We start from the raw sequence: 26,165 nt of genomic DNA, 5'->3' as shown, positions 1-26,165 counted from the left end.
TGGATGACATGGGGGTGAGTAAATTATCAGCAAAAGTTTTTTTAAAAGTGAACTTCTCCTTTAACACAAGTTGTGAACAGTGACTGTCTTTATGAAGGAGTCATTTGAGTCATACACTCAAATGATTTGATTATATACACTGATTCGTTTCGATTCTGATTTGGCTTCGTTTGGAACTATTGGCCCTTGAAAAATAAAGTAACTGATGATGTCTAAAATGTACTAAACTTCTTCTCAGTTCAATAAAACTGTTGTATAATGTCCCAATCACAATCCTAGAATCATATATCGGATATTTTATTCTCAATTTAATATTAAATATGGGTATGGAATTGTTCTATGATTTACCTATAGCTCCCACCTAACTATTGTGACATTCATAGTGTGTACCTTTTTATCAATGGATTCTTTTTAACTTCTTAAGAAGTCTAAAGAAAAAGACAGCGTTAACTCTGTGAGTCGATGACAGCACTATGATCAGTCATTGTGGGCGCTGATGCCTCACAAAGACATCTGACATTTGTCATAATTGCTTTATATTGATCTGCTGTCTTGCAGTCAAATTTCTCCTCTCAGGCTATTAAGCTCTTCCATTCAACTCACATCCAGACTGGCAGAAGAACAAATTCTGAAAAGAATCAGAACTTTAAAACAACAAAAGAATTGTTTAAACCTCAAATCCAAGTTCATATTTAGTATAAATCACTGTTTGAGCAATCGAGCAAGTTGAGCAATGGCACAGTGCCTTATGGAAATGCAAGTTTAAGCCCATGATCTTCTGCTCACTGCACTCTCAAATTAAGTAAAAAAGCCCTTAAATAAACCTTTGTCAGGTCCACCAGCTGGAGTCCCTTGATCTCCACCAGAGGGCACTCCTCCCTAGCCCCTTGCCATCTCATCATAAGCTGCATTTCCCATAACCCTTTGCCTGGACTCATTATGCTTCTTTACTTTTAGCTGTGTCTCATTTACCTTGTTAACTCATAAGCCCTGTGTTTTCAGTCATTCATTGAGAAGTCTTGTATGTCACACTGCATTTTTTTTTCGAGTTCTCTCTGGTCTCCCGTGTTATGGTTTTTGATCTTCTGGCTGGTTTTCTGCTCTGTTGTCTTTTTGGATTATCTGCCCTGTGTTTTGACCTATTGCCTGTTTTATGGATTACCATTCTGGATTGCCCCAATAAAAGCTGAGTTTGTATCCTCAACCCATGTTTCAGAGCAGTTTCATGACACTTTGTTTCTTATTTTTCTTATTTCTTCCAACTCGATAGTCTGCGAGATTAAAATATATTTCAATAAGTTCTGTTATGTGAACAAGAATGTGCTTAATGTGACAACCCTAACTAAGTGTTCTTCAAGTTGATTTTATTAAGTGTACTTAAAAATATATTCTTAAACCTTACTTATAAGCTTAAAACTTATAAGTATACTAATATCAATGTACTAGAAGTATACTTGTAATTGTGCTGTTTCAATACTACTTGGGGCTAAATTGGCCCACTTTTTAGTGAATAACTTTTAAGTATATTTTAAGTATATTTTAAGTGTAATAGTGGTAAACATTTGAGTACACAACTAGTTTACAACTAAGTTTTTCATTTGTACAGCAAATATACTACAAGTGAACTTACAGATATACTGATCGTTTACTAGACATACATTTAAAACTAGATCGTTAAAAGACATACTTGTAGCAAATTTTTTAGTTTATGATACACATTGAGGTATACTCTCAGTAAACAACTAGTTTAGTAGTTTAATACTGCAACTATACTTCTAAGTTTTCCTTAAGTGAACTTAATCAGTTTACAACCCAGACAGCAACAAAGTGCCGGCCCAGATCAGGCCCACATCTGGGTCGTGTGGAATCCACATGTACCAGATGTGGGCCGAATCTGGGCCAACATTATGTTGCTGTCTGGGTATTTATATATTATTTTTGCACTTTAAGTATACAACTATGTTGTTTTACTACTTTTTTTTAAATACTTGAACTATACCTTTAACTGTACTTTAACTCTTTTCCATTTTAAAAACTTCATGAATCCTTTATAATCAACAACTTCAAGCAAGATTTTAACCAAAAAGCTGAGAAAATTGCATTTTTGTTAAAGACGTCCGGATGGGATTCAGAATGATGATCAAAACACAGATGGAGTAGATCGAGTCCATCAAAATCCACAAAGCTTCACAGTCGTTTCCTCTTCATGGTTCGACATTTCATTCAGTAACATTAGGCAGTATTGAATTTATATGCTCTTTAATGTTTGATGATCACGTTTATGTTACATTTGTGTAAGCAATCTTCTATCATTTGTTTCTGCTTCTTCTTTACCTGTGTTTTGATCAGGAGATTCAGTACTCTTTCAGAAGATGCGTAATAGCGGGGAAAGAGTTTGAAGTAAATTACACTACCAGTGGACTAGCCTACATAAAATTCAGATACCCAGAATTAGGAACATATCTGTTTTCTTTATAAATCAATATTTTCAAGCAATGTCAGTTTATAAGACCTTATGTAAAATTATGTGAAAAAAGTATTTAATAGGCCACTTAATCAAAAGTGAAAACATACAAGCTAAGTATACTTAGAATACTTAATTATACTTTTAAGTAAATCTCAGTCAAAAGACTGAATACAAGTAAAGGCCAGATATACTTAGACTTTTCTGTCAGTATATGTCAAGTATTATAGTTATGTGCAATTTTAAGTATATTTGTGAGAAGTACATCACATCAAGTATATTTCTGAGAAGTACATGAAAAGTAGACTGAAAGTATATTTTCTTATTTTTAGTTTAAAATAAGCATTGCACACTTGAATCAACTTCTTTATCATAAGGGAATGCATTAAAAAGCCTGTCTTTAACATATTAGTAATTAATTAAATTCTTTATTATTCATTTAATGAAGCTCAAAACTAAAAATTCCGAATAGATTTAGCAAAAATCAAATACACTGACTCTGGAGTCACATTTAAAGAAACATTCTGGTGCCTTCATTTATTATTTATCACTGATGAAAGTAATTATAATTGTTGCATTTCCATCAGAGACTTACAATGCAACATCAGTGATAAAGAGAGAGAAGTCATGCTGAATTAATTGTCCCAAATTGCCTATTTAAGCAGTTAAGACCGTAGGGTACGAACATGATTACAGAGGAAATGAAACAAAACTATCTAACAAATCTACAAGGACTTTTGTGACACATAACATGCTAAAGACGTGCTGATAAGATGTTATGTAAAAAAATAAAAAAAATAAATAAAAAAATAAAGAGGTCCACTGTGTATTGTCAATAGTGTAGCAATTCTCACACAAAAATCCCTTTCAAACCAAGCAACTTTCTGTTGGTCAATGCTGCGAATCCACAGGACAAACCTGTTGCGTACTCTGCGTGGGGAAATTTTCACCCTCACTCGAAATTCCCAACCGTACGGATTCCTATTCAAATGGCCTGCGAAAATTTGCCAAACAACTGTAAATGTGACCCAGAGATATACAGTAGTTCACCCAAAAATGGAAATTCTGTCATAATTTACTCATCCTAAAGTTGTTCCAAATCTGTATGAATCTATTTCTTTTGCTGAACACAAAAAAAGGTATTTTGAAGAACATGAGTAACCAAACAGTTGACTATTTATTCCATATACTAAATGATGACAGAATCTTCATTTTTGGGGGAACTATCCCTTTAATTCTTAGATTTTTATTTTATTAGACAAACCAATCATTTGAATGCTATTGTCTGTTTGTTGTTTTTGGACAGTGGATCTGCATGGCTCTCAAAGCTGACCTGTAACTCCAGCTCCATTGAGCCTCTCTCATCCGTCGCTATTCTTAGCAGACTGAGTGATGACCACTGTGTTATTCTAACTGGGCTGAAAACTAGGCTAACTTCAAGACGACTTCCTCAACCCCCCCGGTGGCTCACGGCAAGTTCATTCCTGACCTCTCCACAGTGAGTTAAGACAACATTCAGACAAGCACATCCTCAACAAAAGTTTGAGGAAGAATGAATAACATCAAAGAAGAAAAGCTGATCATTATCAGTCAAAGAGGTTGTGGCTACTTGCAAAGGGTTTGACGTTGCTTGAATAGGCATTTGCTCTTATTTTAACATATACAAATGAGATCTGTTGCCGAGTGGAAGGACAAAAGGTCTTGTACTACAATTTTCTGTGGCTCAAACCCGAGCCCTCATTTTTTCTTTCTAAACATTTATCTCTTTTACATCCACTCGCCAAAACCATCCCAGCGACCAGACTTTAACATGTGCGCTGAATTATTCAAAGCTCACGCTCAATTATTTATCAGTCTGGTATATTTGGATCGTTTGTTAAGAGTCTGCTGGATGGAATAGAGGCCCATCCATGAACACTGTGCAGAAAATACAAGTCCATAGCTTTTCAGACCAACATTGTCCATTAAAGCAGGCACAGGACTTTGTAGAAAACTCTGCCATCTTTAAAGTCACCATGAAATCAAAATTGACAAACCTTGTTTTTTTTATTTGTGTGTGTGTGTTTTGCTTGGTTGAATTCTAATGTAGAATGCGGTCTGTTATTTCTTGATAACAGACCGCTGCTAAGTATAACACACCGTTGCCATGAAAAACAGAGCGTTGCTATGGAGTATGGACGCAGGATTCTAACCGTAGAGACGGAACAGACTATTTTCTTTAGCGGAAGCAATACAATCGTTTTTAAATCAATAAACTCCTTTTTAAATCAATATTTTGTGTCAAATTATTGATTTATTTGATAGGTAGCCATGTAATAAGCGGGATAATGTAGAGCGAGGCGGTTGTTATAGCGAATACAACCCCTTCAGGATGTTTCAAGACAGCCTGTCGGGGTTGTATTCTCTATAACAACCGCCTCGCGCTACATTATCTCTTACATAAAACATAAATAAGCTCAAGCTTACCACATTTATCCTTTACTTATTTGTTCATTGTTAAATTCATGTGCCCTCTTAATCTTTAATCAAAATAATTTCCCCTCTAACAGCGAAACATCTTCTTTTCTCTGATGATGTGTTAACTGGCGTGAGGGCGGGGCAACCTGTCACTCAAATGATATCAACCAATAGCAAACCACAACCATCCAATCAATTCCCAATGGACAAAAATCAAGTCCCGCCCTTCACTTTTTCCTTGTTCCGTCTCACTCGATTATACGTCACAATGGGGAAGAAAAGACTATGGCAACCTCCGTTTCAAGCGGACTTTAACAAAGTGATAGCTTTTAGCTCCCAATAATTGTTCAGTACACTCAGCTCAATCTATTCGGCAGGGTTTAGAAGCAAAAAAGTCTGCAGAATCCATCTGCAAGCAAATAGAGTGTGCAATTGTGCCTGTTTTGGCAGCAAGTCAGACTGAGCTGTGACAGTGCAAATCCATTAACAATAATGCAAGTTTTCCCATCTTCGATGCAACTGTCCATGTGTGCTTAATCTATTAATGGGGTCCTCATAAATAAGTAAAGCTAGTTTATGGGAAGATGTGCCTTGATGAAATGAATTGAACAAAATGATGCTAAGAAATCTCCGGTTAGAGACCTGTGGGGAGCCGTTACCTGTGGGGTTTCTCTGGTACTGTTCACATATTTACTGAGCAGAAGTCAGTTGTTATAGGTTGCTGTTCTCGCTGGCCTCGATCCCCGAGGATTGAGTAGGCCTTTGTCCACAAAAGTGAAGGATTCCTTAGGTCAACAAGGTCTCTGTGCAATCCACAGCCAATTACTTCCTGTAAATGTCAGTGCAAAGTAGAAGACCACTGAATACTGATAAGGTCACATGGCCTGTTATCAAATTCCCTCACTGTAAATGTGTAAACACACACCTGAGAATGATATATTAGTTGGTATATTTTGGTCTCATAAGGCAAAAGTTTTTGAGATGTTGTTTTCAGTTCATGTCTTCAAGTTCTGGATGTAAAGTATATTCTCTCTCCATGCATGTCTACCCATATACTATGTGGCTAGTGGCGTATATGAATTCCATATTACTGTATGTAGTTGGTTGTATGACTATGTATACTGTACTGTACATTTCTGTTGCATATACATACATGTTATATATATATATATATATACAGTATATATATATGTATGTATCAAATACATTTATATTGATAAATATATATGTATCAAATATATTTATACACACGGTACCATATAATCACATGTACTATATGAAATGTATTATTGAATAAAAAATTACATACATTATATAAGTTTCCAAAATATGAAAAGCAGCAATTCCTTATGTATCATTATTGTAATACATTAAGACAAAAGTTAGACATTATTCTGTATATTTTCAATACACATTAAATAATTGAATATATTGATAATTTATATATAAGGAAATATATTTTTCTTTGCATAAAGGAATAATGGCCCTCTAGCAAAACACACAAAGGCTTTTCTAACATGTACAGCTGATTCCATTAGAGATTGGCAATAATTAGCATGTTGCTAAGCTAACAACACGATGGCCTAAGAGAAATAGTATCTAATATATAGTTTCTAAACATGTCTAGCAAATGAAACACTGGGTAAAATAGTAATTTTACCGTTAAGTAATTATTGAAATGTATTTGTAATCTGCATTTCTGTCTACTTTCAATCATTTTTATTCACTGAGCTTGTTGCACTGCATTCTTTAATCATCTTTCTGTGAAGGACACATGATCCTGCGTTAGAGTTTTTAGTCAAAAAGCAATATCTTAAAAGTGTAGAAGATCCTCCTTTGCTTATAAGCCCATAAAATGCTGTCTAGCTAGGTAGCTCAGATGCTTTTGGAACAGAGCTTATATATACTGTGTTGCAGGCGGTAAGTTAGTATTCCAGTCGTACCCAGAGACTGTTTTCGTGGACTCAACAGGGGTATGATTCATGTCCCTCAGTTGAAAGGCTGGACAAAAGGCCTGGCGATTTAATTTATCACACCAAACACAACACCCCAACCCCACGGCCCTTCTGTGGGCATTTCTACTCACTCAACGTAATTATTTCACTTATCATTTCAAAAGACTGCTTCTGGCCTCCATCGCCATTCATACCACAACAGGGAAAGAGCCAACTGCCATTAACTGCTGTGATTCAGCCTCAGATTCATTTAAAACTCCATTTAAAAAGCAGTGAGTGGAATTCTGAAGAACTGATAGTGACAAGAGAAAAGGATAGAAAGCTTCAAGGCACAAAACCCAGTCACTAAATCCATTCTGGTGCACTGTGTGCAGACCCTAACCAGACTGCACTGCTCCAAACATCCTGCCACTTTAAAGAGTATTTTTGCATTTAAAAAGTTTAAGTTCTCAGAATTGCTAAATAAATTTGGGGGGGAAACATGAATGGCTTGTGAACTCTGTGAATGAAGTAATTTCAGTAAACTGAAAACCCAAACATTATAATCTGTTTTCCCTCCATGGAGTTTTAGCGCTTTGGTCTTTTGATTTAAGCTAGAAGTCAAGACACAACTATTACTTGATATAAGAGAGAGGGGGAGAGAGGGGGGGAGGGTGGTGGTGGTGGGGGGATGGCACATAGAGCCACCAATATCTCACCAGTCACCTTCAGGCAAGTACACTAGTGACCTCTTGTGGCTGTACTGAGTAATACAATGACCAATACTAGAACCTTAAAGTCCCCCTGTAATGTTATCCCTTAAAACTCATATTTGATCACCAAAATTACATATTTAAACGTTTTTTTCCAGTGAAGAAAATCGCTTCATCTCTTAAAATAGCTTAAATGTAACTACACCCTGGCTTCATTTAATAATATGCTAATTAGCCCCGCCTCCACTCGCTCTCACCAGCTCAGAGATAGACTTGGCCAACTTACTGAGGTAAACGCTGCACAATGGTATCGCTCTTTACAACGGCGGACACATTACAGTAATTAATATGATTAGCCTTTTGCTTGACCATGTTTTCAAACAGCTAATAATGTGTTGCTAATGTTATACAAACCATGTTCTGCGTTTTAACAATCATCAGAAATGCTTTGAACAACTCATACGTCAGTGGAGAAAGGCATGTAGTTGATCATAACATAATATACATCATACACACGCATACACAAATCTACCCGATTTTTCATATCAACAGAAAAATATACCAGGATAACCTGGCTTCTCTTGAGACTCCTCTGCAGTAAATGATATGCGAAAACCCGCCACCCTCGTGACATGATTGGTTACAAGGTAGTTTGTGACGTCAGAAACACCAGCGAAATCAAACCGCGTTTTTGAGACGGTCTTTAGATCACTGCAGTGCAGTTTTAAAGAGAAAATACTCAGCAATGCTGTTTACTTATGAATTTGTGCATGGTTTGTCTTAAAGCATATTAAAAACACCTCATAGACATATAAACAACATTAAAAACATTTTCATCACAGGGGAAGACCTAGATCAAGAGCGAGAAAGGAGCCCAGGCCCAGATCTAATCCTCTCAATAACTAAATCCAATTAAAGACCCCAAAATCAAAATCTGGTCCAAAGTCTAAGAACCATTTGTTTGGTCAATTTTAATGAAGTTCTTCATAAAATATAAAGAAAGCTTTGTTTTACATCATTTTTTACACTAAAGAATTATATTATCAATAAGTTGTGACAACATAGGTTTTTATATTGCTTTAACTCTTCAAATATGTTAAACAATTTTCTACTTTTTTATGTTATACAAGATTCTACTCATTTTTGTCAAGTAACTTTAATGCAAGTTGAAATTGCTTAAACATACAAGTTGATTGTACTTAAAAATTTAAGGCACCAATATTTATTTTTATTTATTTAATTTTTTTACAGTGAAGACTCAGACAAAGACACCAGGAAAGACCAAAGTTATACTTGTGTGGTCTTAAGGGGTCTTTAGACCAAAACCATAACAGCAAGACTCCAAATGATGACCCTGTGAAACACTACATTTACTTGACCAATCAGATTTGTTTTTCATTTCATTTTTGTAGGGTTCAAACTATATCCATCCTTCATGTGTTTTTACATTTTCCTTCCATTACTAGAACCTCAATTTCATTAAAACACTTACCCAAGGTTTCACAGACAAGGCCTAAGCCTAGTCCTAGACTAAAATGTTTGAGCTGTTTTAACTAAAAGCATATTTTAAGATGTCAGTGCCATTGTTTTGTCTCCAGATGCACACCAGTAATGTTTTTTTTATTTATAAGGCATGTCTATAAAAGCTATAAATGCCCTAATTTAACTAAGGCCTAATCCTAGCTTAGTCTTACCCCTTTCTGTGAAACCAGGCCTATTTCTTTATAAACAGCCACTTATCTCAGTCCATCCCAGAGTTTGTTTGCATCCTTCATCTGACGACCCTGTTTTCTCTGTAGTTACACACAAAGGACACAGTAAAATTCAGTCTCAAATCTTAGCTCAAGGCTCTTCCTCTAACATCCGATTAAAGGGATAGTTCACTTTGAAATAAATTTTTGGTATGTTTTAGCTTACCTCAAGGGCATCCAAGATGTAGGTGTCTTTTTTTCCGCGGTAGTTTCAATTTTGATATTTTTAGGTCAAACCGTTCTTGTCTGTCAGTCATATAATGCAGGTCTATGGTCACGGTCTCAAAACACAAGCACAGAGTCCAAATTAAAACAATTCCCCGTCGTCCAAATTAAACAATTCCCCATCGTAAGTACACATTGATGGCCTAAGACACGAAACGAGCGGTTTGTGTGAGAAAACGAACAGTATTTGTATAGTTTTTACCTCTTATACGCAGACATGTCCGAGTGATCTGATCTGACGTGTACGCAGACTGGTGCATAGATATATACACTAGATGTCGCCTTAAAGACATTCGTTCCAATGAACTGCCGTAGACAAAGCGACATCTAGTGTATATATCTATGCACCAGTCTGCGTACACGTCACACACCAGGATGCGCGAGCGCCCTCAGATCACTTGGACGTGGCTGTGTATAAGAGCTAAAAACTATATAAATACTGTTCGTTTTCTCACACAAACCGCTCGTTTCGTGTCTTAGGCCATCAATGTGTACTTACGATGGGGAATTGTTTAATTTGGACGACGGGGAATTGTTTTAATTTGGACTCTGTGCTTGTGTTTTGAGACCGTGACCATCGACCTGCATTATATGACTGACTGACAAGAACGGTTTGACCTAAAAATATAAAAATTGAAACTACTGCGGAAAAAAAGACACCTACATCTTGGATGCCCTTGAGGTAAGCTAAAACATACCAAAAATTAATTTCAAAGTGAACTATCCCTTTAAAATGTTCTTCTCCTCAGAGACAATAAAAACACATTTAATTTATAAACTCATGTACTTTGGAAACATTTTATTTATTCATCACAGGTTTTGGCTGGAAGGGTCTGAAAGGAAACAAATGGTGCTTTGGATTGATTAGCTTTTCATCAGTGCTCAGTTATAAACTATACAAAACTTCAGCTGTTTATTTCCGTTGGACATCGTAGTTTTCCACTGATTTCTTTACACCACACACACACACACACACACACACACACACACACACACACACACACACACACACACACACACACACACACACACACACACACACACACACACACACACACACACACACACACACACACACACACACACACACACACACACACACACACACACACACACACACACACACACACACACACACACACACACAACTCAGCAATACCAGCTACATTAATTTAATAGATGCCGTGCATATATCCAGACAGACATCCATGCAACGTGTGTACGGGTCTGCTATTAAAGTGAATATACAGTGCAACCATTGAAAATGTGATAATGTCAGTCTTTCATTATTTCCTTCAGTTGATCAAACTCTAGTTGGTTCAAGCATATATTTCAAGCACACAGGGGTTAAAAGACTGAGCATGCCCAGATGAGGGGGGCATGTAAGCTGGGGTGAGGCCCGAGGTGACAATGCCATTTGCATTGATTCATTTGCCAGATTTTTGAGCTTTCTGGGCAGATTTAGTCACTTTCCCACTGCCGCCGATCTTCTTTTCCACGCTTTTTATGACACCGACTGCAACAGTCTGTCTCATATCTCTGACAGCAAAACGTCCTAGGACAACACAAAAAACAAAATATAATAACAAAAAATCTTTTTTTATGAAAATTGATGTAAGGCCTAGTGGTGTGTGTGTGTGTGTGTGTGTGTGTGTGTGTGTGTGTGTGTGTGTGTGTGTGTGTGTGTGTGTGTGTGTTTGAGCTGACTAAAGACTTCAACCCAATCACAGCCATCTATCAGGATTGTGCTTTACAGAAACAAGATATGCTATAAGATTTTAGGGGGACAAAATTATGAGAACAAGATGCAATAAAAATTATGTCGCAGCAGGTCAAAATTGATGCGAGACGGTATAACGAAACAAGCCTAATAACCAGTTTCAGTGGAATTGCAGAATCAGAAGAAATGTAATCCAGAAAGAGAAACATGAATATCATGAACTCCTGTTTTCGAGAGGAAGATGTGGCTCACATCACTGATGAGTCAGACCTTTAACCTGACAACGATTGCAGCGAATCTCATTAATCATGAGACTGAGTGACCAACGGTAATGTAAGCCTGAGACGCCAATTCCAAATAAGTATGACAAACCTAACTACGGTTTGCTTGGTTTTTTAACAAAAATGGATCATGTCTTTTTATAAAGCCTCGGATATAGAAATTGCTTTACAGGGCATGGAAAAACTCTAAAAATATCAAGGAACTAATTAGCAGAGCCGTGCACAAGGTTTTATTATATCTCCTCATTATTATGTGTAGACTTAACACAAATTGCTACAGCCGTTTTCAGTGATGTAAAAAAAAAAAAAAAAAAAAAAAAAAAAAGTAAAAATAATTTATCCTATCCCTTTTTCAATGGCATTTTTTTGTAGCTGTTACATGCCTCAGTTAAGCTAATTTCCATTCATATTTTCAACCCCATCTATCTTACTATGATTAAAATAAAGCAGATCCTATCCCTTAAAATAATTTATAATAATTTATCCTATCTCTTTTTTCAATGGCATTTTTTGTGGCTGTTACATGCCTCAGTTAAGCTAATTTCCATTAATATTTTCAACCCCATCTATCTTACCATGATTAAAATAAAGCAGCCCCAGAAATATGTTCATATTGTTAGAAATGCTGAAAAAAATTTAAAATAAGCAAAGCAAAACAAACCATAAAAGAAAGCAAATCCAAACAAAATAAAATAAAAGCAAAACAAAACTGAAGACAGTTAAACAAAACATAAGGAAAGCAAAGGAAAACAAATCAAAATAGCTAAACAAAGCAAAGCAAAACATCAAAGAAAATAAAAGAAACGCACAACTACAGACAGCTAAACAAAACAAAACATAAAAGAAAGCAAAACAAAACATCAAAGAAAACAAAAGCAAAGCACATTGATATTCATAAGTATTTAATGTAAGGTTGGGAACAGGACACATACCCAGTGGAGGATACTGGGAGAAGCTCTCAACACACATTGGTTTTCCTGGGATCATGTCCACAATGGCGGCATCTCCAGACTTCAGGCTTTTGGGGTTGTCTTCCAGCTTCTTGCCTGAACGGCGATCAATCTTCTCTTTAAGCTCAGCAAACTTACAGGCAATGTGAGCGGTGTGACAATCAATGACAGGAGAGTAACCTGCACTGATTTGACCTGGGTGATTCAAAATGATGACCTGATAACGAGAGAGAAAGAGAACAAAAATCTAGATATCAAGAAATATATCAAGATAAACAAACAAGCTGACAAAGAGTGTTGTCCCACCTGTGCTGTAAACCCTGATGCTTCCATGGGCGGGTCTGACTTACTATCCCCACACACGTTACCTCTTCGTATGTCTTTTACAGACACGTTCTTCACGTTAAAGCCCACATTGTCTCCCGGCAGAGCTTCGTTCAGAGACTCATGATGCATTTCTACCGACTTCACCTCTGTAGTGATGTTGACTGGGGCAAAGGTCACCACCATACTTGGCCGCATGATACCCGTCTCCACCCTGCCCACCGGGACGGTCCCTATACCTAAGGAGAAAAGACATCTTTGAATAAGCATGTTCTGAAAACACAGTGGTGTAGCGAGCCATAAAATCTTTCTAAACTCAAAATATAACCACAAGCTGATCTTAAAAATGACATCACCCCATAAAATGTGGTTTTGATTTGAGTGGGTTAATCCCACCTCCGATCTTGTAGACGTCTTGTAGGGGTAGACGTAAGGGTTTGTCAGTGGGGCGTGTTGGAGGCATGATGGTATCGAGAGCTTCCAGTAGAGTAACGCCACTGGCATGCTGCTCCTTCCTGTCCAGCTTCCAGCCTTTAAACCACGGCATCTGCACATCGCAAATGAGACGATTTTATTAATCAAATCACGAGCATTCTGCCAACAGTTTAACTGAAAAGTGCTGTATGGTATGAAGTCTTTGTAGAAAACGAACACAAACACACACATGCCAAGGGGACTCACATTAGAAGACGGTTCCAGCATGTTGTCGCCATGCCAGCCTGAAATCGGGACGAAGGGTACGGAGGCTGGGCTATAACCGATCTTTTTGATGTAGGCACTGACTTCTTTAACAATCTCATCATAGCGTTTCTCACTGTAGGACGGCTCAGTGGAGTCCATCTTGTTGACGGCTACAATCAGCTGCTTGACGCCCAGTGTGTAGGCCAGCAGGGCGTGTTCCCTCGTTTGCCCATTTTTAGAGATGCCCGCCTCAAATTCACCCACTCCAGCTGCAACAATTAGAACAGCACAATCTGCCTGGGAGAGAAAGGATGAGATCCACAGTAAACTTTTGCATGGATCACAGTCTACAGGCATAGTTCACCAACAAATGAAAATTCCCATCCAAACCCATTTGCCATCATATTTGGTATATATGTAGGAGAGAGAATTTTGAAGAATCTTTGGAGAATCTATGCATTAGGTAGGGATGTTCTCACCAAGCATCACAATTCTTGTACATTCTTGTAATTGAGTCAGAACTGCCACTACCTGAGACGTCCCAGTGATCATGTTCTTGATGAAGTCTCTGTGTCCTGGAGCATCTATTATAGTTATGTAGTACTTGGTGGTTTCAAACTTCCAGAGTGAGATGTCTATGGTAATTCCTCTCTCCCTCTCTGCCTTCAACTTGTCCAGAACCCAGGCGTACTTAAAGGAACCTTTTCCCATCTGCCAAAACAAAAATATGTGAGGGTAAAAGGGAAAAATTCCTTCACTGTGTGTCCTCACAACTGGCTAGAATAATAAATAAATACCCCTTACACATCTAAGTGGTTGCAGGCAGGAGATGATATGAAATATGAAGCTTATTCAATATTTATTTTAAGTGCCTGGCATACTGGAAATCCAGTAACTTGTTTTTCCTCTGAAGTGCTCATTGTAGCTCTATTAAAGCTCATTGGGAACTTCACATTGTGCTCAATCCCGGGTTATCATTGTTCTAAACCCCGCTTTTTCCCCAAGTAGAGAAACATTTCACTCTTGTAACCTGTGAACCCTGAACTGTTAATTGAAAGGTTCTAGGGTAAAATCTTGCAAATGTTCTTACATTTGTGAATGCAAATGTGACTACATCAATATTGTGCCCTTGAGCTTGGCACTTACTCCAGAGATCTATCCCAATAATAAATCGGGTAACAATTTTCACAACGGAAGGTTGTAGGTTTAAGTCCAATGTGCCTCAACGCTATACTTCAACATTGTGTCATTCAGTAATTCACCTACTCCAGCTGACTGTCCTTGTAATAAGTCTCTTAATTTTGACAACAGAAGGTTGTAAGTTTAAATCCCATAAGGTACCATACGCTATGCCTCAACATTGTGCCATTCTGACTGTCCTTGTAATAAGTCTTTTACAATTTTCACAACTGGAATGTTGTCATTTCAAATCCCAGAATGGTCCATACCTTGTGCCCCTGAGCAAAGTACTTGCTCCAGACAACTCTCACTCTTAAAAATTGCTCAACAGTTTTCACAACAATCCAACCCAGTCCTGCTCTGAAAAGGAAGCTTTTAGGTCCGGGATGGGCAACTTTGGTCCTGTCAGTGTTCGACCTCATGTAAGGAATATCGGATTTACATTGGATTCGACACTTAATTTTAAAAAACAAGTCAGCTCAGTGGTAAAAGGCCGTTTCTTTCATTTGAGATCGATTGCAAAAGTAAAACAGTTCTCGTCTCCAAAAGATTTAGAGACTATAATCCACGCCTTCATTACATCACGGCTGGACTACTGTAATTCCCTGTATCTGCCTCAAACCACAATCTCTCGCCTGCAAGTTGTTCAAAATGCTGCAGCGAGACTTCTGACCGGTACAAAAAAGAGAGATCACATTTCTCCTATCCTAGAAATTTTACATTGGCTTCCGGTTAAGTTCAGAATCGATTTTAAAATTGCAGTTTTTGTGTACAAGGCGCTATCTGGTGTTGCACCAAAATACATATGTGACCTTCTGACTCTGTACACTCCCCAAAGAACTCTCAGGTCTTGTAATCAGCTTCTTTTAACTGTCCCACGCTTTCACTGTAAAACCAAGGGTGGTTGGGCCATCTCTGCTGCGGCACCTTGACTCTGGAACAGTTTGCCCTTCGCTGTGAGGTCTGCTCCGTCATTATCCAGTTTTAAATCGGCTCTTAAAACGTATTTATTCTCTCTGGCTTTTAATTAAGTCGCTTTTGATTGATTTTATATGATCTATTAAATGGATTGTATCGGGTGTAATGTGTTTATTATTGTATTTTGCCTTGTCTATTTCGATGCTTTTTATTTGCACATTGTAGTTCTGTACAGCACTTTGGCGCAACTCTGTTGTTTTTAAATGTGCTATAGAAATAAAATTTGACTTGATTTGACTGGGGGTCCACAGTTCTGCAATGTTTAGTTTCATCCCTAATCAAACACGCCTATAATTTTGAAGCAATTATGAAGATATAGATTATAATATTCGGGTGTGTTTGATAAGGAATGGAGCTAAACTTTGCTGGACAGAGGCCCTCCAGGACCAGAGTTGCCCATTCTTGTTGTACTGTAGGTAAAAACCCATGCTGAGAGTGATGATGTTCAGTCAAGGTCACTAAAGCACCTAATCTTTGGTAAACCTATAACACAGACCCAACAGGCTTCTCTGTGCCTAGTGTTTTACCCCCTACGTTTTGCTGTATGAAGAACAAGTTACCCTCAAAGACAGAGGTGAGGTGTCAGACCCATTGGGATTGCACTTTACTCAGGCCTCATTCTCACAGTCTAGTGTGTCAAGTAGACAGAAGTGCAGGGCCTAACTAATGGTTCTGCTTGCTCCAAAAATCCATTTATAATTTTTTCCTTTCATCTCCAATGGCATCTTCCTGTGAGTAAATGTCTTAATGTAATTAAACAGCAAGTCTCCCTCTACTCTCCAGTGCATGAGCGGAGATGAAGGCAGTGTTATGCATGATGAGAGTCTTACAATACACAATTATCCTACACTGTAAGTGTGTTGGAGTTACCCATCATTCAACACAGACCACAGTTCTCAGAACGTGGCTATGCCGATGAGTTCACTTAAATTTTAATGAAAGGTGCAACTGAACTCCTGGTTTTCCCTTAATCAATGTTTATCACTTTACCAACTTCCTGCAGCAATTTGACTCCACTAGAACACCAAAGTCAAATTTCAATGAAAAACTCTTGAGATCCTGTTCACCTACCTCAGCAGCCTCTTTTTCAAACTTCTCAATAGTTCTTTTATCAATTCCTCCACATTTATAGATGAGATGACCAGTGGTGGTTGACTTTCCAGAATCAACATGGCCAATGACCACAATGTTGATGTGGATCTTCTCTTTCCCCATGATGACACAGGGCAGGAAGAAAGGATGGGAACGGGTGGAGCTTTCTTCTGTCTACAGCCGTAGCAAGCGAGGCAAAGAACATTTGTACACAAAGACACAAACATGTACTTTCATCCTGGAACACAATTCAGTATTAGACAGTCTTCACAGCAAAGCAAAGCAAAGCCATCCAAGGTCATTTCTGACCAACATAACATATGACCGATGACTATTTGATCTCATTAAATAAGATCAATAGTTTACCAAGAGATAACAACCTTGCAAAATTACTATCTCAAAACATTTTTTATTATTATTCAGACCAAAGAATGCTAAAATACTATCTCCTATCATTTTCAAAACTCTTTTCATACAAGTAAATAAATATGGACATATCCTTGGTTCTCAAGATATATTTAGCATCTACAACAATTATTGTTTGTAGCCTTTTGTGATTCCCTCAATAGTGTCAAGCAGGGTGTTTTAAATCACACCATTGTGGGGAAGAACTCAAATGTGCAGAATACGCAAATAACTTTCAGGCTTCTTGTCAAAAACAGAGGGTAGCTTCACTGCTAAGGACAAACCGGGGACTCGTGCGCAACTATCACAAAATAATGAAATTAAGATGCAGGGGTATGTAAACTTTTGAATAGAATGTGTCAATTCTGTTATTCATGTCTTGTGGATTATATATCAAATGACAAGTAAACATCATGTCAAATAGCTTCATCAGTCAAGTACAAAATAAAAACACAGAACAGAAAAAAGCTGTCATCCGTTATGAGTATAGTTAAAGTCTATCAGCAGGAAGATGTTTGTGGCCTCTTACCTGTAGTTGACAGACGGACCCTGTTCTCCTCTCAGCAAACTGACAGTCTGTGCTCCTGCAAAGGTGGAGGCACAGTCCAAGTCCGTGTGCGTAATCAACTCACCCCACTTTGATACAGCAATGCGGCACTCAAAGTGGGGGGGAGGCTGGTGGTGATGAGGGACTGCAGTGAGACGGCTGCAACAGCAGCAGAAACGAGCTGAGAGGAAGAGTAGGAGAGATGAAGGAGGAACACACTGGAATAGAGCAGTGTTCCGTGACTCAGCATGATATCCTGAATTATCTCCTGCTGGAGAAGAATCGGATTGGTTCACTGTGTGGGTCTGAATGTGCGTTTGAAATATGACACGTCAATACAAATTCGTAATATCATTTTGTTTGTATTAGCATTGAAAATGTTTATTACCCATTATTCTAGAGGGAACACTGTTTAAACGATTTCAATGATTAGTTAGAAATAACATCTGAAATTGTATATTTATCATAAGGGTCTGATCAGTTTCCTAGTCTGTCCTTGAGACTTTCTGAATCTGATCATTTCATACTAAACCTCAATCATGAAAACAGTTGCACTGCTTAATATTTGTGGAAACTTTGATATTTTTCAGGATTCTTTGATGGATTAAAAACAGCATTTATTTGAATTCGAAATATGTTGTACTTGTAACAATGTAAAAGTCTTCACTGTCAATTGTTTGTGTTCCCTTGCTGAATAAAAGTATTAATTTCATAAAATAAAAACTTTTGAATGGTAGTCATCTGTTGACAGGAAAGAGAAGCCAATGTTCCTTGATGCACCACCAGATAGTAAAAAAAAAGAAATTGGAATTAAGAATTCAAATCAGACCAACATTGTTCAGTCAATTTTTTTAATCAGGGACAAACTCCTGATGCGCTCAACACACATACGGTCAAATAATTCAATCAAGCATGACTCAGAAACAGTGTAAATATCCATAACTATTTCCAAAGCATTTGATCAATGACCGTCTAATAGAATCAGCTTATTTCTTACAATTAATAACAGACGTTTAGCTCAACTTATTTGCAGTGCAAGTCCTAATTCATCACACAACAAACTAGTTGATTCTCAGGTCCATCTCAAAAAACGTTTGCTTGGCCAAAAATAAAATAAAGCTACCACTTAAAATTCCCAGAAACGTTTTTTTTTTTCCTTTAAAAAAAAAAAAGTTGCTGTTATGTTTCCAAACTCAGCAGAGGAAAGCTTATTAGTTTATCATACTTTCCCCATCAGTCTAGTCTGATCCTACACAACCACCAAAGACTGTCCTTCCTCTATATTTCTGCCGTCTCTGTCTGTGAACAGCTCAGAACGCTTAAAGCACAGGAACGCCTCGCAGTGAACCCCTGGACTGCAGATAACGCACAAGAACATACCACATCCCCTGCACGTCATGTCATTTAACTTTCACATTGACTCTAGCGCGACCGATATTAGCTACGCCTTTCTCAGTCAGTTCTTTTCAAACATCTGATGTCCCAAGTCCTCCTGCAGCAAGCTGCGGCTACGTCCTGCGGCGCTTGGCTCCTCCAGGGCTGGAGGGGTTGCTGGAGTTCATCACCTTCTCCACGGCTCGGCTCCTCTTTCTCTTTTCCCCGGCTGATTCTTTCGACCCGCTGCCCGTCTCACCGGAGCCCCCCCTCTCGGCCCGCTCTCTCTCTTTCTCGCGCCCGCTGCCCGACCTCTCCGACATCTTCACGGAGGAATTGCTGCCTGACGAAGGGAGAAGGGAAGGATGAAACGGGGAAAAAAAAGGATGGGATAATGGAACACAAAGAAAAAACAGATTAGTAACATTACAAAAGAAAAAAAGGTTACACTTTGTTTTACAGTGTCCTTGTGACATGTCACATGTACTTGCTGTAGTTATAAGTAACAGTAAATTATGCATAATTACATGCAGCTACCCTAAACCAAACCCTAATCCTAACCCTACAGAAAGTGCATGTAGTTCATTATTATTACCAAGTACTTGAATGTATAATTACACTGTAATAAGGACACCTTAAAATAAAGTGAAACCAAATAAAAGTTATTTCAACTCTCTATCCTAATTTTTTAAAAAGTGTTGTATGTAATTTCTGCACCACTAGCCTACACTAAATGAAGCCTGACATTAGTTTAACCAATAGTTGCAGAACAACCTGTTTGTCTAAACAATGGCAGACAGAGAGGGAAAACTGTGCAGAAAAGCATTCATTTTGCAATACAGTTTGGTGATGCTAGTGGCACAGAAATGACACACTTTACCTTCCATAATATTGACATTTATAGTTTGGATAATCATATTTCTCTAATCTAAAAATGCAATCCCAGAATGCAGTGAGCTCTGTGAAAAACATATCCTAGATAGTGGACTAAGAGAAAAAAAATGGTGATGGTTTTATTCCCATTCAGGATTTTACCTTTTTGTGTACTGTTTTGTGCCCATTCACGCCATGTCATAATTACTGTCTGTTGGTGTTTTAAATAAGTGATAAAATCCATGGATCTTGTGGATATATGGAGATTACTTAACCCGACTGCTTGTGATTATTCTGTTTCCCCATGTTCATAAATCCTATACACGTATTCATTACTTTATTGACTCCAAACTCATTCAGGGGGTGACCAAATATCATAATATTCTAATTTCTGATCATAGCCCCATTTCTATGGGTCTGAAAATGTTGCTACCAAAGACGGAGTATTGTTGGCGTTTCAATCCTAAATTATTAATGAATAAATAGTTTCAGTCTTCTATGTTTAAGCCAATTTTTGGAGATTAACGACAAGAGGGATGTTTCAGACTCTTGTCTGTGGGAAACATGTAAAGTAGTGTTTAGAGGTCATATTGCATATGAATCTTCAGTGAGGAGGGAGAAGCATAGGGGTCTGTCTGAGATATAACCCATAAATCATTCGATTGAAATAGATTTCCTGACTCTTTTTATGAGGCACATATATACCTTTTAAAGAAAAAAAGACAGAAACGGAGCCCTCTAGTTTCAGGCCAATAAGTCTTCTCAATTGCGATCAAAAAGTGATTGGCAAGATTTTGGCCACCCATTTGAATAAACATCTGGCCTCATTAATTCACCCAGATCAAACTGGCTTTGTCTTGATGAAGATTTTCATTTTTTTAATTCACGTGGCCTGCTAAATATTTTGTAGAGTAATCGGAGTAAGAGTTAAGGCAGCTGTGCTTTTTCAGACGCTGAAAAGGCCTTTGACGTTTTCTGTGCTGGATCGGTTTGGCTTTGGTGAGAATTTTAAACCATTCATAAAATGCTTTAATCTTCCCCTAAATCTGCAACACTTACTAATTCGGATAGGTCTACTTTCGTTCCTCTTCAGCGTGGTACACGACAGGGCTGTTGGCTAAGCCCACTGTTATTTGATCTAGCTTTAGATCCCCTGGACATTCATCTTCTTAATCATTCTGAGATTAGGGGTATATCATGTGGTCATTCTGAGGTTAAGCTGTCCTTATATGCGGAAGATCTGCTTTTATATTTGAGTGATCCTTCTTCTGCTTTGCAATTTTTAATGGAATCACTTGAGGTTTTTGGCTCTTTTTCTGGTTATTGTGTTAATTGGGAGAGTTGTTTACTTATTTAGGGTTAGTCTTTCCTAAAAATGTTAAACATATTTTCAGTCAAAATTTCAGAGAATCCATAAATAAGCTATACATTAGCTATACATAGAGCTATACATAGAGAATCCATAATATACATTGATAAATGGAGGGTTCTTCAGTTATTTTTAACTGGTCGGGTCAATGCTATTAAAATGGTCTCTTTGCATCGCTGTGTTTATCTTTTTCAGAACCTGCCTATAAAATTTGCCACATTCTTTTTTTTTAAACAATTAGTTTTGCCATTTATTTGGGGCTATAAAGTGCATCGAATTTCTAAGGCCCATTTGCAGAAGCTGAAAGAGTTGGGTGGACTAGCGCTACCTGTTTTCTGTCATTATTATTGGGCTGCTAATGCCAGGGCTAAGAGGTTCTGGCGGATTAGCGATCAAGCTGCCGATAACTTGACGGACACGCATCCCAAGTGGTTGTGCATGGAGGCTCAGTCAGTTGTTGGTAGCTCCCTAGCTGCTCTAACCCTGTATCTTATATCGAATTTTTAATCAATTGAAGACCATGTTGAAAATGACACGTCCTTCGGTGCTCCAGCCCATTTGTGATAATCATAATTTTTTGCCCGGCAAGTCAGATAAGGTTTTCACTGTGGAAAGGCAAAGGTCTGACCAAGGTTAAGGACTTTTATATAGATGGAAAATTTTCCACTTTCGAATATAGGATCATTATATGTATGATCTTTTGGGTCAACCTCCTATGGCCAAACATTTGGTGACACGGTTTGTTTCTTATTTTGCAGTGTCTTCTTCAGATCACCTCAAACAAGCATAGGAAAATGATACTGGAATTAATATCTCAAACAAGATTCGGGAAGAAGGACTGAAGCGAATTCATACCTGCTCTATTAATGCAAGATTACAACTTGTACAGTTTAAAGTATTGCAAAGGTTAGACTATACCAAAACTAAACTCAATAAAATGAACCCTTCAGTTTCCCCGTTATGCGACAGATGCAAGAGCTCTGATGGGACGTGTGCTCATACTGTTTGGAGAAGATATCAGTCCAGATCTTGAATTAGCTTTGTTTGGATGTTCTGACCCTATATATGACCCTGACCCTATATACTCTTTTGTGAGACTTTGATCTATTTATTGTTTGTATATAAATTTAAAAAATAAATATATAAAAAAAACTAATTTACCGCTGGAGTCACTGTCTTTTTGAGTGTTTTCACACGATGCTGTAGGGGTCAGGTGATTGAAGTTGGTGCTCTCAGAAAATTCTGAATTCTATGAGGATGTGAAGTCAGAATCTTGTAATTACGATAATTCCAACATGGTGTGAACGCACCTAATGCTTATTAGCTTCTTGTGTTGTTAGCTAAGCAATATGCTAATGCAACATTATTTTACACTTTGCATGTGTTATTTGTATGTCATTACCTATGTAGAGGGTTCTTAACGCGTTTTGAAACGACAGTACAATTTGCCTTCTTAAAGGGTTAGTTCTAGCCTGGTAATACCAAACTCTGCTACTTCGCTTTGCTTCGTAGACAGAGTCTGGAATGGCATAATAGAGAAGTGTTTTCTCTCTCGCGGGGGGGCACTTGTCTGAAGTTTAAAATCATTGGTTACCCGTAAGCCAATCACATAATGTTTGGTTATGGCGTGTGTTATGCGCATGCTCAGCCGCATCTAACTTCCACTGTAAACACACATATGATGCGAAAACAAAAACCATCGAGCGAAACACCGGAGTGAACATGGCTGTGAACGACTTCTGCAGATTATGTGAAGTAAATCTATGCATCCACGGTACAATCAGCGTCTACGTCACGGCTCTCAGCCCGCCCTCTGTTCGTTGATTGGCCCGGCTGTTTTCAGGCCGGAGGAAAACGGAAAGCTATGACGCTGTCTCAGACTGAGTACAGAAGCGAAATAAAATTGAGCGGAAGTACGAAGTCTGACGTAGTCAGGCTAGGTTAGTTCACCAAACAAATGAAAATTATCCCATAACTTACTCACCCTCGAGCCATCCTAGGTGTATATGACTTTCTTTTCATCAAACAATATTAAATAATATCCAGGCTCTCCCCAGCTTTGTAATGGCATTAAATAGTGCCAGAGTTTTTGAAGCTCCAAAAAGCGCATCCATCCAACATAAAAGTAATCCATACGGCTTCAGTGGGTTAACAAATGTCTTCTGAAGCGAAGCGATGGGTTTTTATAAGATCAATATCTATATTTAAATATAAACTATAATCACTAGCTTCAGGCAATGGGCGCACGCGCGTTCACAAGAGAGTCGAGTTTCGGCAGAAGGGTGACCTTGGGCACTAGTCAATGCCATTACAAAGCTGGGAAAGAATAGTCCTAGGATGGCTTTAGGGTGAGTCAATTATGGGATCATTTTAATTTTTGAGTGAACTATTCCTTTAAGAATAAGTATTTTTTTTCTGAAGCAACTGAAACTCAAGATCCAAGAATGTGCTGACTTCCTAAATATAATAATCTCTTCAAGAAAATAGCTTATCGTGTTGTTAGCTTAGCAACATGCTAACACAACACTACTGCAATTGAGTTGAGTGTGCTTTGATTGTGCTACTTGCATGTTGCTGCCAAATCAGTCACTTATAAAGTTAGTAATGCTGCCTATGTAGGCTATAAGTATGGGGGCAAAACATCTAGTTTATCTTTGATTCTTTTAAAGCCTTGAATTATGTTTAATAACCACATTTTACTGTCTGCTTCAACAACTAACAATTTTCAAATTGAAGGTCGAAAGCATGTGTATTATTTCTTCAACCTTGCTACCAGAAATATTTGAAAAACTGGTGAACCTTTCTGCAAGTTATTTCATTATCATACAGTATATAGCGGTTGCTGTTTACCAAACCTGTCAAAGCAAACCCTCAGCATGCCATGCTTCATGCTCCCCATACACAGAGAACAACAACAAGCTAGGGTGCACACAACATAAAAAAAAAGACAAAAGAGAAAGAGAAAGAAGGACAGCGAAAGAAAGACGAATAGACGCACATGGTCAGAGGTCTCTGAAGGCTGTCTACAGAGGCCTCTGGTAATGAGCTGGTCTGTACTGAGCTCAAGCTGGAGTTTTGGAACAGAGCGAAACGTTTTCTTCTGTCCATACCTCGCAAAATCCTGGCCAGCCATACTGGGACCCAGACCTTTGAAAATGAGACACAAATGACCAGTGTGAGCCACGCTGAGCTTCACGCCAACGGGAGAACGATCCAGAAAAAAAAGTGATGTAATGACGCAGGTTTTAATAGACGTTTTACGTCAAAAAGAAAGAGAGAGAGAAGGAAAGGAAAGGAAAAAGAAAGGGGTGAGTAGATGAGAGAAATAAAGAGAGTGAAGGAGGAGAGAACCTTCTTCATGGGTTGCAGGCGGGTCGCTCTCTTCTTTAAACTCCTCCTTCACGTCATCTTCTGATCCCACTTTACCTGCGCAGAGACATAAAGAGCTTTTAATGATCAGTGAAACCAAACGGATCAAATGTGGAGGATCACAACACAGAAACTAAGAGCAGCTCACCTTCCTTGACATCCTGAATGATCTCTTCAGGCAGCACAAAGCTCTTTTCTGAGTTTGGAAACGGGAGTATTTCTGATTCATGCTGCAGCAACAAAATGGGATTTACTGATTAGCTTCGAGTAGTATTGCAGTAGTAAATGTTATTTTTGAAAAAAAAAAATTAAACATTTAAAAAATAATAGACGTCACATTTTCTCTGTATTATCTTATCTTAGTGTAGAATGAGTAAAGCTGTTTGTTGTTGGGATGACAAAATGTCTTGAAAAGTAAAATTTTTAGGCTGATTATATATGTAGGCTGCTCTGCCTCAGCGGTCTAACAGCGCTCGTCAAAATGATCGAGATGGCCAATCAAATCAAAGGCGGCGGGTCTTAATATCTTAAACAACGCAATGTGAGTTTGTGGAAAGATGCAAGTAGATTTAGGCCTAAGTATTAGACAACTGTTCTATGATAAAAATGTTCAGTGACCGACAGTAATAGACTATCTAGTGATGCAAACTACTCAACTTTTTATGAAGTTTTGCCATTTTAATTGAAAATACACGATCATGCCCTCCACACTCCACCTATGGTTGGGGTCCTGATCACCCTTGCCAGGGTTTATTTTGTGATAATTTCAGACCTTATATTATGTAAGAGATAATTAAATTATAGCATATGAGAAAAATGTATGAAATATTTCTATACAATATTTAAACTAGGGTGACCATACATCCTCTATTTCCCAGACATGTCCTCTTTTTGGACTTTTCTGGCCGGGATTTCTAGACGGCCCAAAAAATTATCAGAAATATTTATTTTTTTACTGAAATAGTGTTGTTGTTTTTTTTTTATGGCAACTGATTTTTTTATTTAACCAATGGTCATGAAAAGAGACAGTGTCATGTAAAAGGTGTTAAAAGCTATATATATATATATATTTAATAGAATTGTCAGTCTATTGTTGCAGGCCAAAAGTTGAATGGAAAGGAAGAATTACTTTATGTATTAAAGTTCAATAATTTAGTTGCAAGGTTATATCTACATACACACACACACACTATGAGAAGCTGAATTGAACGATAACATAAACATCCTAGTATTTGGACATCTGACTATCACAAATGTGTTTATTTGATTAGTGACCTGGTTACATTATAACGTTTCATTGTTTTAAAACCCCTACAACTTCAATTCCAGGTTTAGGAAATAATGTAATATTACTATTGTGAATCCCAGATTTGGACTTTTGGATCCCATATATAATATATCCCATTTTATTATGACAATGAATATTGCATGCAATGAATGAATCTCATTAAATAGTTGAGTTGTCTCTTACCAGCGCCT

General features: G+C 37.8%; 2 protein-coding genes and 1 long non-coding RNA gene across 5 annotated transcripts in view; 1 reads left to right on the top strand and 2 right to left on the bottom strand.

The window, feature by feature from the left end:
- Window positions 1-10,328: 10,328 nt before the first annotated feature.
- eef1a2 (eukaryotic translation elongation factor 1 alpha 2) lies at window positions 10,329-18,507 on the bottom strand. The gene is made up of 8 exons (XM_082144532.1): window positions 17,684-18,507; window positions 16,729-16,923; window positions 14,032-14,211; window positions 13,501-13,797; window positions 13,216-13,366; window positions 12,802-13,058; window positions 12,478-12,712; window positions 10,329-11,099 (listed from the first exon to the last, which is right to left on the bottom strand). Exons 2-8 carry the CDS (start codon window positions 16,870-16,872, stop codon window positions 10,972-10,974), a joined length of 1,392 nt encoding a protein of 463 aa, XP_082000658.1. The 5' UTR covers window positions 16,873-16,923; window positions 17,684-18,507; the 3' UTR covers window positions 10,329-10,971.
- Window positions 18,508-18,535: 28 nt separating this feature from the next.
- The window catches only part of mrgbp (MRG/MORF4L binding protein), an 8,619-nt gene continuing 989 nt past the window's right edge, over window positions 18,536-26,165 (bottom strand). Inside the window, exons 2-6 of one of the 3 annotated variants that reach the window (XM_082144533.1) lie at window positions 26,158-26,165; window positions 24,835-24,916; window positions 24,669-24,743; window positions 24,316-24,464; window positions 18,536-19,414 (exon numbers count right to left, since the gene is read on the bottom strand). The exon at window positions 26,158-26,165 is cut by the window's right edge and continues 114 nt beyond it. In XM_082144533.1, the coding sequence (XP_082000659.1) occupies window positions 19,331-19,414; window positions 24,316-24,464; window positions 24,669-24,743; window positions 24,835-24,916; window positions 26,158-26,165 (398 nt within the window). In that variant the 3' untranslated portion in view covers window positions 18,536-19,330. Of the gene's footprint in view, window positions 19,419-24,315; window positions 24,465-24,668; window positions 24,744-24,834; window positions 24,917-26,157 lie in introns of all 3 variants that reach the window. The other 2 variants (XM_082144535.1, XM_082144534.1) reach the window with 2 other exon arrangements.
- On the top strand, window positions 19,425-23,724 carry LOC309480143. The gene is made up of 2 exons (XR_014199553.1): window positions 19,425-22,781; window positions 23,263-23,724. It is a non-coding gene; the product is annotated as an uncharacterized lncRNA (long non-coding RNA).

Source organism: Leuciscus leuciscus, assembly GCF_965113295.1.
Source record: "Leuciscus leuciscus genome assembly, chromosome: 18".
NCBI classification, from domain to species: domain Eukaryota; kingdom Metazoa; phylum Chordata; class Actinopteri; order Cypriniformes; family Leuciscidae; genus Leuciscus; species Leuciscus leuciscus.
This window is presented reverse-complemented; position numbering and strand designations above follow the sequence as displayed.

Bases quoted from the DNA above. Each gene is read 5' to 3' on its own strand.
- eef1a2 (XM_082144532.1), bottom strand. From the start codon at position 16,872: ATGGGGAAAGAGAAGATCCACATCAACATTGTGGTCATTGGCCATGTT. The intron at 13,798-14,031 runs GTAGTGGCAGTT...TTTCTCTCCCAG, and splicing joins TGATCACTGGGACGTCTCAG to GCAGATTGTGCTGTTCTAAT. The intron at 13,367-13,500 runs GTGAGTCCCCTT...TGCGATGTGCAG, and splicing joins TGCTGGAACCGTCTTCTAAT to ATGCCGTGGTTTAAAGGCTG.